Source organism: Poecile atricapillus, chromosome Z (genome assembly GCF_030490865.1).
Source record: "Poecile atricapillus isolate bPoeAtr1 chromosome Z, bPoeAtr1.hap1, whole genome shotgun sequence".
Taxonomy (NCBI): Eukaryota; Metazoa; Chordata; class Aves; order Passeriformes; family Paridae; genus Poecile; species Poecile atricapillus.
The window spans coordinates 71,305,234-71,321,825 of record NC_081289.1 but is presented as its reverse complement, the minus strand read 5'-3'; the positions used below and the strand labels follow the sequence as shown (position 1 = coordinate 71,321,825).

At 46.1% G+C, this 16,592-nt stretch overlaps 1 protein-coding gene and 1 long non-coding RNA gene across 2 annotated transcripts; both read right to left on the bottom strand.

The window, feature by feature from the left end:
- Positions 1-498: 498 nt before the first annotated feature.
- On the bottom strand, positions 499-1,812 carry LOC131572930 (uncharacterized). The gene is made up of 3 exons (XR_009276087.1): positions 1,424-1,812; positions 956-1,073; positions 499-586 (listed from the first exon to the last, which is right to left on the bottom strand). It is a non-coding gene; the product is annotated as an uncharacterized LOC131572930 (long non-coding RNA).
- Positions 1,813-1,833: 21 nt separating this feature from the next.
- LOC131572601 (uncharacterized) lies at positions 1,834-5,210 on the bottom strand. Its single transcript, XM_058825846.1, has 4 exons — positions 4,253-5,210; positions 3,824-4,008; positions 3,165-3,285; positions 1,834-2,088 (listed from the first exon to the last, which is right to left on the bottom strand). Exons 1-4 carry the CDS (start codon positions 5,208-5,210, stop codon positions 2,081-2,083), a joined length of 1,272 nt encoding a protein of 423 aa, XP_058681829.1. The 3' UTR covers positions 1,834-2,080.
- Positions 5,211-16,592: the final 11,382 nt, after the last annotated feature.

Genomic DNA, 16,592 nt, shown 5'->3' with positions numbered 1-16,592 from the left:
AAAACATACGGCCCATATAGAAATACAAAAATATACTTTCCCTCTCTAAATAACAGTATACAAATAGTGGTCATCACAGCTGACAGAATTCTACAATTCTACTACTCCATATCATATCAATCCATATCCAATGTTAACATACAGATAAAAATATAAAAATACACATATCTACCTATGCAAATACTAATATACCTATTTAAAGAGCAAAATAACTATAATTGTAGCAGTCGAAATATACTCAACTGTATCTCCTAGGTATAAGGAGATAGAATTTAACACAACTATAGCAACATATATGTATACTTACATATACGTACAAAATTACAGACATGTATGTGTATATATCCATACATATGTACAAAGAATATATCCATAAATAGAAAAACATATATATAGAAATATTTCTATACAAATAGGAATATACATATATACATATATAAATAGCCACATAATTATCCCTCTTTATGCCTAAGTCCATTCTTCTTTAAACAGAGGGAACTCAGCCCCCCCATCTTCAAAGCCTCTCCCTCAGTTTCTTCCAACCGTGCAGAGCAGCTCTCCTGGACAAGGACAGCAGATGGGACATCTGGGAGGCAAAGGGAACACCGAGTCATTATTGGGACCTTTCCCTTGGCAGCACCTGCCCTTCCAGCAGGGAAGGGAAAACCTCAGAGCCTCCCCAGGAGGGCTGAAAGAACAAGCAGGCTGAGCGGGCCAGTGTGTGGCTAGCCCAGGCGCGGCGGGACTGTCCCGCAGCCCCCGGCAGCCCGGCACAGCTCCCGGGCCCTGCCGGCACTGCTGCCTTGCCCAAGGACAGCCCCTGTGCCGGCCGGGGCAGCAGCGCTGAGCAGCCCCAGCATGGGCAGAGGCTGCTCCTGCCCAGCCGGGCAGCGCCCATGGCTAAAGCCCACGCCACCCTCAGCACCGCGCGGCCTCACCGGCCCTGTGGCCTCACCCAGGCTCTCGGGGTGGCAGCAGCAGCAGCTCCCTGTTCGCTGCTCTTGCTCGTGGCCTTCAGCTTCTCCCTGCTGGCTCCTGGCAGTGTCTGGCTGGCCTCAAGGTCTTCAGGGCAGCTGTGGCAAAAGTGGAGGCTTTGGAATTGGTTCCAAGGCCTGGCAGAGCTGCAGTCCCTGACCCCTCTGTGCTCCCTGCTGGCCCCTCCATCCCCTCAGCCCCGCCGTCCTCTCGGCAAAACCCCAGCCCCCCCTTCAGTTTCTTCAGCCCCTCGCAGTCCTCTCACCCCTCTCAGTCCCTTCTGACCCGTTCTGTCCCCTCAGAGCCGGCACCCCCCTCTGCCTGTGCCACCTCCCTGTCACCTCAGTGCCACCATCGCACTCTGCTCCACCACAGCCCTCAGTGCCCCCAGCAGCTCAAGGTCACCGTCCCTTCAGCGTCACCGCCTCCTCGGCCCCCTCAGTCTCACCGTCCTTCAGCAGCTCCTCAGGGGACAGTGCCTGGGGCCACCGGCAGCTCCCACCGCTCCAGGGACAGCTGGCGCTGGAACTGCTGCTCCACCGGGCCCGGCCCTAGCTCGGACCCAGCACAGGAAGAGGGGACAGAGGGGGCGCAGGGGGAAAAAGAAGAGGTGAAAAAGGCAGCCGAGGGGGGAAAGAGGTTAAAATGCAGCCTAAGGCTACACAAACGGAAACTTATCCCTCTGAACATCTATATTTCCCTTCAAATATACCTATATGCATTTATAAATAGAACTGTCTATATATGTATATATGTATATTAATTTTACTCTTGACATATATAAATTTCAATCAGAAAATCTATAAATGCAATTCCATATAAAAAATATATCACATCTTTAACTATCTATATCTACACTTAACTAGACAGATCTCTAAACAGAGAGCTTCTATAGAATCTATATTATATATAAATATATTAAATAATTCAATCTATAGAAACAGAGCATTAGAATCTATAAACGTAACTATAAGCACTACTAAGTAGAACTACAGAACTACAGAAAGCTATACAGGTAAAACAGAGGGATTGTGCCTGCCTGATGGTCACAGGCCCTCCCTCTGTCTCTTCCTGCCGTGCAGGGCAGCCCTCCAGGAGACGTCTCTCAGGCATCTGGGAAGCAAAGGGAACACGGAGTCAATATTGGCCCCTGTGGGTGGGGCCCTGTTTCCCTTGGGCAGCCATTGTCCTATCAGGGACTGGAGAAGATGGTCTGAAAGGCAGACTCTCCCTTGGGAATTTGAAGCCTGCTCTTTCAAGAACAGGGATCCTTCCAAGTTTCCAAAACTGTGTGAAGCATTCAAGTATCTCAATAAAGTCTCGGTTCCCACAGTGCAAATGGCACGCACGAGAGCTTGAAACACAGGCGGTGCCAGCTGCCACAAAGAAGCCCGGACTTGTTTCTTTTCTCTGTGCTGACAGAAAGACCTCAGGCCTCACTGCAGTGGCTGAGGCTGAAGGGTGCTGTGAGCTGAATCATGAAGCAGCTCCATGATGTCAGATCTACAAACTGCCCTCTACAATGAGCAGTAGATGCTCCAGCTTGACCATCAGCTCTGACAGGACAAGCTGGTAGGGAAAGAGCTCCCTAGAAGGCCTGCAGGCTGCACCGACTTGGCCGAGGATTGGATCCAAAGGGCTTCCTCTCTCCTCTTAGTCTCGCTGATCTGGGGTCCCTCAGGCTTTTTCTTGTGTTACCGGAGTTGTCATTTTTCCATTAATTGGCCTCTGATGTTCTGCTCTCTTTGTTTTCCTTGTGTCTCAGGGCAGATACCAGCAAACTGGTAGTACAGTCAGTGATTTGGACTTCTGCCCTCATTTTTCACTCTTTTTTCTCCCTGTTACTGCAAGAGGTGCTCAGCCTGGTTTCCCCTGTCACGCTGCAGAAAATTGATCCATGGACTTCAGCACAAAACTGGGACACCCAGCTTGGTGACACAGCTCCCACAAGGTCAGGTTTACTCCCAGCTCTCTTGTCATAGCACAGGACTCAGTGTCAGAGCCTCTGGAAAAGTGTGGAGGGCAGGGCTTGAGGAGCTTGTGCCAATGCAGGACTCGAACTAAAGGCAGCAGGAAGCACCAAGCCTGCCGACAAGAACTCAACTCTCCTGATCTCCCTTCCTGCCAGGGACAGGCTCAAAGCAGCCATGGGCCAATGGGGCTCAAACCAATGTGGGCTCTCTCCTTACCAGGCTCCTCAGGCTCTGGGGAACTGTCACCGCAGTTCTCGGTGCCAGATGAAGCTTCCTCTGCTGCAGCCTCGTTCACGGGTTCCCCTCCTGAGGACTCGGAGGCAACATGAATATTCCCCTTGAATGAAAAGCAGGAAGAAAGAAACCCAAAGATCACTCAGTGTTTTCTTGGAATCACATCAGGGCTACAATAACCCTTCTCCACTCCCAAAGGGCAGGGAGCAGAGGCAGGGGGGGCGGAACAGCCCACACGGTTCACATGATAAATCTTTTCAAATCAGGATTCCATGGCCAAGGCTAAGTGGAAGCTTTTACAAAATGACCTCTGAGGCAAAACGTGAACGCAGAAAACCAGAAGACACCGAATGAGGGCATGTGCCCTCATGCTCTGACCCTGGCTTACCCCACGAGCTGTAAGAAATCAGCCAGCAGAAAGCCAGGGGCTCTCCTTGTTGCCAACACAGCTGTCAGTAAGGGCAGAGCTCGTTCCCAGCACTGCCCAGGGCTGTGTGCTGCAAAGCCACACACAAAGCACACAATTGTGGCTGGGAGTCTCACCACCCCACCCAAGCGCTCAGGCAATCCATCACAAGGTGGTGCTTCTGAGCCACAGAGCTCTCGGTCCAGCCCCTTTTATTCCCATCCAGTGGGGTTACCTGAGCAGAGGGAGACTTCTCAGACAGGGATCTCCTGATCTCCCGAATCATTTTCTCCACAGCTAGGCCAAGATCCAGCGGTGGAGATTCCTCTTCCTTAAGTGCGCTCCCTGCTGAGGCCGTTGATGCTGTTGCACAGGCGGCACTGTCAGGTGGAGCACTGGAGGCTGACGTGCCCGGAGTGGCTGCAAGAATCCAAACACCTTGTGGTCAGGCTCCAGAAGGTGGCCTTGGGATGCAGAGCTCTACTGCTGCCTTGGATGCAACATCACAGGAAAACCAGGCAGAGAACCTTTTCGCCTTCTAGGACCCCCTTCCTAGCAGGCTTGACAATTTCTGTCTCAGAATGACACAGCATTGTGGGAAAACACTTCCAACCGCCACTTCTCATGACCTTTTGGAAAAGCAAGGCTAGAATTCTTTTCCTACCTGGTGGGTTGTAGGCTGGGGGCTGCTGCTCCCTGTGGAGCTGCTGGAAGCTGCAGGGCTGGCTCCTGACCACCTCCCGGTCGGCCAGAGGCAGCTGCTCCCCATAGAGCTCCTGGAAGTGGCTGGGGGGCCCCTCCCGGCCGAGAAACAGCGGCCGCTCCCCGTGGAGCCCGAGCAAGTCGCAGGGCGGGATTCGGAGCAGCTCCCGCTCGGCGGGCAGCGGCCGCTCGCCGTAGAGCTCCTGGAAACGGCTCGGCCCCTCGCAGCGGGCCGGCCCCGGCCGGTCCCTGTGCAGCAGGTGGAAGCCGCAGGGCGGGCGCCGGGTGAGCAGCGGCCGCTCCTTGGGGCGCTGCTGGAAGCGGCCGGGCTGGGGCCTGCGCAGCTCCCGCCAGTCCGGCAGCGTCCGCTCCCTGTGCAGCAGGAGGAAGCCACTGGGCAGGGGCCTGGGCGGCAGCGGCGGCCGCTCCTTGGGGAGCGCCTTGAAGCCACTGCGTCTCGCCCGCCCGTCCGGCAGCGGCCGCGCCCTCGGGAGCTGCCGGAAGCACCTGCGCCTGTCCCCGCCCGCCGGCGGCGGCTGCCTGTTGGCCGCGGTCCGGCGCTTGATGCGGCGCAGGAGCTCGGGGCAGTCGCGGCGAAAGCAGGGGTTTGTGTAGTGGAGCCAGGCCCCGGCACCACCCGGCGCAGCCGCGCCAGCCCGGCCCAGCACCTTGCGGAAACCGTAGCGGTAGAGCTGGCGGACGAAGCTGCGGAACTGAGTGGCTCTGAAGGTGTGCGGGGCTGGCCCCTGGTCGCCGCCCGGCCTGAGCAGCTCCCGCTCGAAGAGGGAGCGGTCAATGAGCAGCCCCTGGGCTTGGTTGTCCCAGCGCACAGAGAGGACGCGGGGGCTATTGACAAGGTGCCACAGCTTGGCGGGAAAGCTTTTGGCGTTGAGCCCGGCGGGCAGCGGCACCTCCGCCATGGTCCCGACCTGTCTCCGACTGTTCGCCGCAACGGCCGCGCCGCAACGGCCTCGGCTGCGCCGGCGGCGCGCGGCCTGAGGGGGGCGCTGCGCTCAGCCCCGCGTGCGCCCGGCGCGGGCCCGGCACGGGCCAGACTCGGCGGGGACGAGCGCGTCAGAGCCGGGGCTGCGGGCACAGCGCGGCGGCTCCGGGGTCAGCAGCAGCAGGAAGGGGCAGCAATTCTGTCAGCATTGACATCAAAGCTAAAGTGCTGCACCATGAATGGATGTTGCTTTATGCAAGTGAAAGAAATTGGCCAGGAAACCAGACTCCTGTTTGATGCCTTTATTAGGATTCAGCTCTATGGGCTGGGGGGCCCAAGGGGTTGTTTGCACCACGGCCATTCCCACTCTGGCAGCTCCAATGAGGAGGCACAATTCAGCTTTGCAACCCACTTTGCAGAGCTGGGGCTTCCCTCCTCATGACAGTAGCTGGGAGGCCTGTTGTTCTGTTTCATTGTCTAGGGGGGAGGTCAGTCCCTTCCAATCCTCTTGAGGTCATGGTGATGCAGGAAGAGGGTTTCTAAGCAGGCTTAGGTGATGCAGGGAGATGATCTTTCATCATAGCTTGCTAGAATATGTTTTCTTGTCCTTTTATTCCTCTGCTAGCTCATTGTTTTGGTGGCCTGCACGCCTTAGTTTGCATATTACTCGGTTGCACAGCTTCATGGGACTTTCTTTGTTCTAGTGTGGCACAGCATCCCTGGGCGCAGTTTCTGTGGCATACCTTTCTAATGGATATCTTTTGTTAGTGTGGCCCGGTCCCCATGGGAGCAGCTTTGTTACATAGCAGCAAGGAAGTAAGGGAAAGGGCTAGAGGAGTGTATCATAAGACCCTTTAAAACACTTCAGAAACCAGTAAGTAATTAACATTACTAATAACCATCGGAATAAACAAGGGGTACAAGGTTTACAAATGGGATAATGTGAAAAACGAGGTTCACATAATTTTTATAGAATTTAAAAGTTTAATAAAAAAAAAACAATTAGGAGAAAAAAATAAAGTATACAGATACGGCCGGGTGTCTCTGCATTCAGCCAAGAGAGCACACCTTACTAACAAAGGATTGTCCCTTAAAAACAGAATCCTACTACATATCCATAAATTCTCATACATATTCATACATTCTTCTTAGGATCTTTGGTGTTCTTCTGTTTAGTTTTCTCTTGCCCCCTTCCCAATAGATCAATCCTCTTGGCGCCATTGAGATTTACATTCTCTGATATCAGGAATGCAATAAATTCCTCCCCCCAGAGTTCTGGTCACTGCTGTCTTCATCTGGATAAGATAGTTTACAAAGGCATGAGTCTCTAGCTAATTTTTTTTCCCTCAGTCTTTGGGTTATACAAACAAAGGCAGTTTTTATTTTAATACTAGGCCATAACCTAACATATATGTATTATACTACTACTTCTAAATTTCATCAATAACAGAAATAAAGAAAACTATATTATTACAACAAAATTTCTCATTCTTATACACATAACATTCATTTTAATATTTGTGAAAAGCCAACAATATAAAATGTATCTATAACAAAACCCCCCTTTTTCTTTTCATGAATCATTTGGCTTGAGCAATATTTCTTGTCTTCTAGCCTTTATCATGTGCTCATTTTTTTCCCAAATTAATCTGGCTTCTTCAAGAGGATCTTCTATGTTGTTCTGTCTCTTTAACACCATAATTTTTTGTGCCGCTCTAGATGTAGTCAAGTTTGGATCTATAGGCATTGTTATCACTTGCATACTCTGAACTGCTCTGGTGATTAGCTGAATAAAGCAGGGGATTAAACAAGGAAGAAATATCAAGTCAGTTGTAGCACACAAAAGGAAGAAGCCTAACTTTTTCCACCATTCTCTTCCCAATAGATTATCCCACCAACTGCTTTTTAGCATTGGGTCCCATTTTTGAACTGGTACATGTGCTATTTTTCTGATATCATTGACTATATCCAGAACGGCATCCGCGTTGTCATCTATTTTTAAACAACAATCTGATGTATTAAATTTCCCACAAACACCCCCTTCTTCAGCTAACAAACAGTCTAAAGCTAACCTGTTCTGATATATTGCAGCTCTGGCTTGACGTTGCTGAGTGGATATTAATTCTATTACCCAAGCAGTTTCATTTGTTATTACTTCTACTACTGCCTGGAGCCTTATGATGCGATTTAGCATATAAATTGGGGTTGGGTATCCCCAACTCCCATCTTGTGCCCAGGTGGCTGGCCCATAGGTTTCCAATATGCGCTCAGGGGGCCATTCTTCATCTCCCCATTTTTGAAATCCTCCAATCTCCTCCCTTTTGCTTCTTTTTAGGTCCTCATATACTGGCACTCCGAGTTTGTCTTCATTTGGTCCTGGCAGAAGAAAAAATCCTGGCTGTATAATTCCCAAAGTACAACTCCCTTTCCATCGTGGGGGGAGTTTTGGCTATGCTCTTTTTCCACATATCCAAAATAAGCCATCTGGTGCTTTCCAAAAATCAATTTTCTGTTGATTTAAGTTCTCCCAGAGTTTGGAGATTTCAGGTATACTAAAGTAAGGATTCTTGCCTTTATCCTTACATTGAAACAGTTTAGTTTCATTATTATATATGCAATCTCCTTCCTTTGTGTTTCTGGGAGCCCAGTACCAAGTTGGTTCTTCTGGGACCCACCATGTGGAAGTTCCATTACTAACTTTATATCTCTTACAGGGAGTATTTCCTACTTCATTAAGGAAATTCCTCCCCGTGCGCCAGAGACATTCTTCTCCTATCACTGTTGAGCTTAAAATCCACCCTTCAGGACGGTTTTCTCTCTTTGTAATTGTCTGGTTCCATTTTAGGAGTTCAATTGGACCTAAACTGCTGCCTTTCCATGGCCATTCTTCTGAAGGGTCAAAGCCCCTCCACATACCCAACAGTTAGTGATGCTAAGTTCCTTACTGATTCTCTCTCCCAACTCCACAAACTGGTTTTTTCCCAGTCTTGAGATATCTATTTCTTTTTCTAATTGTTGTTCCAGTTTTGTATACAAATCTTGAAGTGAAACTGACACAGGATTAGATTGCTGTGCTGGTTTTGCCTTTTTGCTTATCAGTTGTTCTTTTCCTAAATCTTGGGGTTTGCTCCCAATAATATGTGTAAAACAAATCCATCTCTCCCCTTTTGGACATTCACTTCCTAACCTATTACTACTTGATCCCAAATTTTCTGTAACCCAATATTTTTTCCCATTATGCATACAGTGACCTAGTTTGGATGGGTTATAACAGTGACTGTTGCTACGGGTATGAGTGACAAAAAAGGAACCTCGGTGTCTTTGCATATACAGCTTTCGGTAGCATTTATGGCACGTGTTTGCTGGTATTCCAAAAGAGAAAAGACAAAAAATGAGCAACAAAAAAAGGAGTAACATGTTGGAGTCTGAGATACAGACTGTGTGCCCTTGTTTTTAATATTTAGTTCTAAGATTCAAGAAAACACTGGATTTCATATAATATGAAATTCATGAGCATGTTTTCATAGTGATACATGAAAACAAATGCTAAAGTTAGATAAGAAAGGTAGGTGTGTAGATTAGAAAGTTTCTTAAATCACTGGGTGAAAAAAATAGTTTAGAGAACAGGAGACAAGATGGAGGATTTAGGGTGTTGTCCCTTGTCCTTTCTTCTTTCTTCTTCATCTTCTTCTCCTTGGGGTTTTTGGGTAATAGTAAGTGATTGGATAGAAAATGCCACAGTGCATCACAGAGGTGATGGGTCATTGGGTCATTAAGAAAAATAATATACATGTCTCTTGTTAATTGGGTAAAAATAGGTCTAAAGATAAAAGAACTGCGTAGTTCGGGGCCATTTTGTGTGTCAGACATGAAGTGTGCCACAAAGCCTTGTTTGTACCATCAGAAGAAAGAAATGTTCCAAATTGCAAAGATTAACCTTGTAACCAGCCTGGAGAGAGCTGTTAAGTTTTGTGACCACCTGTTAATAAACACGAGAAACAAGATTCTAATGAGCTCGGGAGTTTTCTTCCAATCATAAAGACTGAGGTAAGTGGAACTCCCCACGAGGGAGTATCCACAGAGAATTCAGCCCAAAGGAGGCTGAGAGACTAGAGAAAAGTTATATCCATAGAGAATTGAGCCCAAAGGAGGCAAGGAAAGAGAAATTACATAAGAGAGGTCCCGTATGGCTTGTATTCCCATCTCCCATGCCTATGGGGTTGCTACCCATAGCAGGTGTATAGTATCTTCTAGGTGGCAACTACAGCAGCCAAGCCGCTCTTGCCCTCTATTTCCTTATCAACTCCTTTTTGTCAGTTTCCAGGCAAATAGCTTTTGGCACTTCTTAATTGTAATTTCCCACTGTTCCTCAGGTATTTCCCACTCAACAGGCACTAATAATTCCCAGCCACAAAGCAAAGTTATTATTTCAGTTATTCTTAATTCAGTCTGGAGAGAGGATCGATTTAGCACTCTACATTTCATGCAAAGAGAACGACAATTGTGTGTACTACAATACCAATTTTCCTTACAATTTAAACACTTACATTTAACCCAGCTAGCATGTCTTGTACTAGGATGTTTGAGACAGGGTATATGGTATGGCACTGCTGGGAGTTGTAATTCTCCCTCCTCTTTGTATAAGTCACAGGCAAGAGGCAGAACTTGGGAATTTCTTAATTTGAAACAGTCCGGATCCCCCTGTTTGAGGTGGGAGTATTCCTTCCCAAAGTGGGTATCTGAGATGTTTTAAGGCTTGTTCAGGCAGCACTTGAAACCACTGGTATAAGCTTGGCCTTCCTTCTCAGGTAGGTGCTATTCTCTGTACATTCCTTGGATCATGTGGATTTTCCCAGTTCATTACCACCCGGTCCCCGCTTTAGAGTCAATTTGGTATCCCCCGGTTCAGAACTTACAGTCCACTCCTCAGGTTTCTTCACAGGTCCTTTGATTCTGCTGGCGTGGATCCACCCTCGTTCCCTGGTCCGGATTGCAGCCTCCGTTGTCAGCAGTACCTGAAAAGGACCTTCCCATTGTGGAGTTAAGGGTTGTTCTTTCCATGTTTTTACCAATACCCATTCCCCTGGTTGGATATCATGAATTTTAAAGTCTAAAGGTGTGGTTTGAGGAATTATCCCTTTTAGCCGCAAATTCTGAAGTGTTTTTGCAACTGTTTTCACATATTCTTTGATACTTGTCTCGCCGACTTCATAGGTAGCAGTTTCATGTTGGGTGGTCAGAAAGGGTAACCCAAACATCATCTCATAGGGTGACACTCCTAAATCTGATTGAGGTTGTGTTCGAACCCTCAGTAAAGCTAGAGGTAGGCATTTTACCCATGACATTTGTGTTTCGATGATTAATTTTGTTCAAGTTCTCTTTAGAGTTTGATTCATTCTTTCTACCCGACCTGAACTCTGGGGATGCCATGGGGTATGTAGTTCCCATTTTATTCCTAAGGCTTGAGTTATTTGCTGACAGACTTTTGATGTGAAATGTGTTCCTCTGTCTGAGTCTATTCTATTAACCATCCCGTATCTGGGAATGATTTGTTCTAAAAGGGTTTTACACACCACATTGGCTGTGGCCTTGACAGTAGGAATTGCTTCCACCCAATGGGTTAGATGATCTCTTATGACTAATAAAAATTTCCATCTTTGTACCTGGGGAAGTTCAGTGAAGTCAACTTGGATACTTTGAAATGGTCGGAGGGCTAACTCACCACCTCCAAATGTTGTTTGTCTCACTACCTTTTTATTTACTTTCTGGCAAGTTATGCATCTCTCAGTTACTTGTTTTGCCACTCCAAAAATCCCAACACACCCATAATTCCTTAAAAAGTGATCACACAAAGCTTGAGTGCCCCAATGAGTTTTTTGATGCATATCTTCTAGTATTTTTCTAGTGAGTGACTTATTAAGTAACTGTCTTCCATCAGGGAGCCTCCATTTTCCACACTCATCCTGTTTTCCCCCTATCTTGTTTAACTGCTTTTCTTCTGCTTCACTGAATTTGGGAATTGTCCATTTTTCCATGTCCGGACTTAGAATTAACAGAACTCTTTTGATCCCATGTTCTGCTGCATCTTTAGCTTCTTGATCTGCCAAATTATTTCCTCTTATTTCTGAGGTCATTCCTTTTTGGTGACCCCTAACATGTACTACTGCTATCTCTTCAGGCAGTTTTAATGCTTCTAAAACTTCTAAAATGACTCCTTCATGTATCAATCCTTTTCCCTTTGAATTCAGTAATCCTCTTTCCTCCCAGATTTTTCCAAAAGTATGTACCACTCCAAAGACATACCTTGAATCAGTGTAGATGGGTCCCTTTTTATGTGCTAAATGTTCTAATGCTCTTTTTAGAGCATATAATTCACAAGTTTGAGATGACCAATTTGAGGGTAATTTTCCTTTCTCGACAGTTTGCATGTTTCTCCCATCAACTACTGCATAACCTGACATCCTTTTCCCATGTAAACATCTGGAAGAGCCATCTACGTTTATTATTTCCCCTTCTGAGAGAGCTTGTTCTTCAAGATCTTCCCGAACCTTAGTCTGATATTGGATCATTTCCAAACAATTAGGAGTTAAGTCACTTTTTGGTTCTCCATACAAAAATTGAGCTGGGTTTAAACTTTTACTTACTTCTAGTGTCAAATCATGGCTGTCTATTAGGATTGCTTCAGTTTCTAACATTCTAGAATCTGAGAACCATTTCTCAGCTTTCTGGTTTAGCACATTTCGGACTGCATGAGGTGTGTACACAATTAGTTTGCTTCCAAAAGTAAGTTTACGGCTCTCTTCTACTAGGATTGCAGTAGCTGCTCCAGATTGAATACATACTGGCCAGCCATGACTCACTGGGTCCAGCATTTTTGACAAATATGCTACTGGGTTTTTTACTCCCCCCCACTCCTGGGCTAAAACTCCATGAGCTACTCCGCTTTCCACATTCACATACAGATAAAAGGGTTTTTCTAATGATGGCAAGCTTAAAGCTGATACTGAGGCTAGTTTTAACTTTAATTCTTCTAATTTGCTATCATCTTCGTGGGTCCACTTTACTTCTTCACCTTCTACCAATTTCCCATATAAAAATTTTACTGCTTGTGTATAGCCTTCGATCCATAATCTACAATACCCCAATAATCCAAGCACTTTCTTAATCTCCCTTTTTGAAGAGGGGGGGGGCGGGGGGAGAGATAGAATTCCTGCCATCCTCTCAGGGTTTAGCTTTCGGCTACCCTTGCTTATTAAATGTCCGAGGTATTTTACTTCTGATTCTACAAATTGCAATTTACCTTTTGATACTCTTAGTCCTTTTTCCCCAAGGAAATTCCAAAGTTTTATACTAGCCTCTTTAACTTCACCTTCAGCTTCCCCTGATAACAAAAGATCATCAACATATTGGATAATTTGTATTCCTGGAGGAGTGGGGAAAGTTTGTAATACTGTTTCTAAAGCTTGCCCAAATAGGTTTGGAGATTCAGTAAACCCCTGTGGTAATTTTGTCCATCTCAGTTGTTGCTTTCTCCCAGTAGTGGGATCCTCCCATTCAAAAGCAAAGATATTTCGGCTTTCCTCAGCTAATGGACAAGCCCAAAAAGCATCTTTAAGATCTACCACGCTGAACCACTGGTGCTGGGGTGGAACTTTGCTTAGGAGGGTATAAGGATTTGGAACTACTGGGTAACGGGTCCGAGTTCTTTTGTTAACTTCCCGTAAGTCTTGTACTCATCTGTAATTCCCATCAGGTTTCTTTACGGGGAGAATAGGGGTATTATGAGGGGACATACAAGGTTCTAATGTCCCATCTTTTATTAGTCCTTCTATCACTGCTTTTCAACCTTCTCTTCCTTCTAAGCGTGTGGGATACTGACGCACACGTATGGGGCATTCTTCTCTCTCAGTTGTGACCCTTATGGAGTCAATATCCAGTCCTCCCCTATTTCCTTCCCCAGCCCAATAAACTTCTTTGTTTATTTTATCTTCATCCTCTAGGTTCAATTTTAGAACTTTGGCAGTCATTTTCCCTTCTTCAGGTATAACTCCTATTCCTAGCTTCACTTGTAAATCCCTCCCCAGTAAGTTGCTACCTGCTCCAGGGACTAACAAAACATTCCCCATCCAAATTTTAGTTTCTCCCTCAATCACCACATCTTTGATGACTGGACCTGTGAAACATTCTCCTTTTGCCCCTGCTACTTTTACAGTCTCTTTACTTACATCACAACCTGTTGGAATCCGTAATAGACAGGTCCTCTCTGCCCCCGTGTCAACAACAAACTCCAATTCTTCCTCCTGGGGACCTACTTTTAAGGTTATCACAGGCTCCAGATGGTATTTGTCCCCAAGAAAATAGAGCCTATGACTCCCCTATTCTTCTTCTGGGCCTATTTCTTGGAAAATTTTCTGGTCCTTCAATAGGTGAGGACGTTCTCTCCTGTAGTGCCCTTTCACCCCACAGTGATAACAGGTGTTCTTAAAGCGCTCTTGGGATTCTATTTGTACTGAGGTTTTGTGTTTTTCCTTTTCCCTGCCCCTAAACCCTGGATGCCTAGGGGTAGGATTTAGAGGCTCCAAATTTCCAAATTTCTCTGGAAACTACTTTCTCCCATAGCTGCTACCAGGATTTTTGCTTCTTCTTTAGCTTTTTCTTCATCTCGTCTTACATAAACCTTTTGAGCTTCTTTGAAGAAATCATTTAAAGGTTTGTCATGCCAGTTTTCTATTTTTTCCAGTTTTTTCCTAATGTCTGGCCAGGCATGGGTGACAAAATTACCTCTTAAAAGGGTTTGCCCTGCTATTGTCTCAGGATCTATCCCAGAATATTGTTTCATATCCCTCCGGAGTCTTTCTAACCATTCAGTTGGGGTCTCCTCCTTTCCTTGTTGTCCTTCAAATGCTTTTTCTGCATTTTGCCCTCGAGGTGCTGCCTCTTTTATTCCTTTGATTATCAGATTACGATAATCATTCCTATTTCTTCGTCCTGCCTCATCATTTTGATTCCAATTGGGAGGTACCATTGGCATTTTCTGGTCCCCTGGTGGTCCTTGCTGGTTTTCCTTTTCCCATATTTTCAAGCCAGCGACCCTAATCATCTGTCTCTCCTCTTGGGAAAATACAATTTTCATTATTGATTCCATTTCTTCCCAAGTAAATATGTTGGGACCTAAAAATTGCTCCAATTGCTCTGCTGTACTTCTAGGATCTTCTAGTAGCCCTTTTAGCTCCTTTTTAAAATCTCTGACTTCTGAGGAAGTCAAAGGGGCATTTACAAGTCCCGTATTTCCCCCTCCCATTGGGATTTCTCGTCATGGGAATAAACTAGTAGCCTTTCTGTATTGTTTTGGGGAGGAGTCAGGGGAAACCCGCTTTTGAACTAAGTTTCCTGTATTTTGCTATGGTACCTCTCCGTTAAGGGAGAAATTCTTTAGGACCACTGCGTCCATGGCAGAGGTTGATGGGATGGTGAAGGCAGGGATCCGTCCCGCCGCTGAGTCCTCCAAGGGGGGGCCGTAGGCAGGAACTGGTAGCGGAACCACCGAGAGAGCGGAGTCTCTCGGCGGGAAGCAAAGCGGGGCGTGGACAGTCTGCACGTGTCTCCTGGGGCAGGAGCAGCGGTGCCCAGCGCAGCCGGCGCGGACACAGCCACCGGGGCCGGGATGGCCGGGGCAGCTGCGGGAAAAGTGGCCGGGGGTGGGACAGCGGGGGTGCCCAGTGCGGGCAAAGCAGCCGGGGCCGGGGCAGATGGAACGCCCGGCAGGGCCGGCGGGGTGCCCAGTGCGAGCCACGCGGCTGCAGCCGGGGCAGGCGGGACCCCCAGCGGGACGTCTGCAGCAGGCGGGGGGCCAAGCAGGAGAGGAGGGGGTAACACTTCTAAAGGGTCCCAGCTTTTCTCTTTCCTTTCTTCTTCTTGTTTTGTCTTTGAGAATTCTGATATTTCTAGAATTTTTACTTTCTCAGAGTTTGTGTCCCCCAATATCCAGCATGCTGCATATTCTTTCTCCTCTGCATTAAACGGTTCTTTTGAATTTACAAAGACGTTTAAAGCCTGACAAATCCAAGTTTCAAAAGAACCATATCTAGGCCAACAAACGTGGTCAGATCTTACTTCCTTGTTTGCCCATTCGATCATGCAAAAATTAATCATCTTTCCTCTATCCTTTTTCCTTGTACTTGGGGTAATATCCCAATTAGCTAACATAACTCCCAAAGGACTATCTTGGGGTATTTCTTCTAGCAATTTCTTTTTACCTTTGTTTTTCCCCAAACCCGACTTACTGGTTTTCTGCCCCACTTTTTTTTTTTTTTTTTTTTTTTTTTTCTCTGCAATTGCTTTTTAGTTTGTAAAGGATACAACAGATAACTCTCAGTTTCTTGTGTTTTAGTAACAAATTTATCTTCCCCCCCAGGGAAGCCACAGGGTAGCATAGTCACTCTCTGAAGGCCCAGTGGTGAGGAAACGTAAATAAGAAACTGAATCTTCTTTTTTCTTTCGGGAGAATAACAACTTCTTCCATGCAAGCATTAATGTATTAAAAGACATTTTCTAGTTAGCCTGGAAAAGTAATTTCATCAGGCGCAAAAGGAATACAAAGAGAGAAAAGCAACTATCTGCCCTGTCAGACAGTGATGATTGCTAGTTCTAACTACTAAACAAAAGAACAAGCTGAAAATGTTCATCTAGAAACCTTAAGTGCTTGCTAGTTGTTGTTGTGGAAAGAGTTTTCCTTTTTATTTCTAATTCTTCATAAAATATATGTTATACATGACTAGAATTCCATTCATGAGAAAGATTTCTGGAAAGGGAAACAGTATTTAAGAGTATTTAATGGTGTACTCAGAATTAATGTTATGCTATTGAAAGGTTAAAAAGCCCAAGGATTGTCTCACTGTCATATTCATACAGCTGGTTGTTTTAATTATTTTCCTCAAAGGATTTCAGATTACAGGACTGTCCTGGGCAGGTAATAAATATATTCATTTTTGGATGAGTTGTATTAGTGGTTCCCTTATGAGATTAGGTATTTATTGCCTTGGATGGCTTTGCATTTTTCAAAAAGGTATTTGTATTTCTTTGGGAAGTGGGAGTGCCTGTATGTGATCCTGTTTACTCCATTGAGACAGCTTTGATTTTGCTTCCCAAAATGAAAAAAGCAGAAGACTGTAGCAGAAACTAAGCACAGAAGACATTTAATATATTGCTGTTGGTCTTTGCTATACTCATCCTAAAATTGTGTGAAAATGTCAGGGTGTTCTCTTCCCTTCATTTTCCCTTCCTGCTTTCCTGACAAATTCAGTATTTTTTCATATTTTCTACCACTTTTATGACCTTTGAATATGTTCTTTCCACTCCA

Excerpts from the sequence above, each read along its gene's own strand:
- LOC131572601 (XM_058825846.1), bottom strand. The coding sequence starts at position 5,210 with ATGGCGGAGGTGCCGCTGCCCGCCGGGCTCAACGCCAAAAGCTTTCCC. Across the intron at positions 4,009-4,252 it reads CCCAGCCTACAACCCACCAG|CCACTCCGGGCACGTCAGCC; the intron begins GTAGGAAAAGAA and ends GGATTCTTGCAG. Across the intron at positions 3,286-3,823 it reads AGAAGTCTCCCTCTGCTCAG|GGGAATATTCATGTTGCCTC; the intron begins GTAACCCCACTG and ends TTTTCATTCAAG.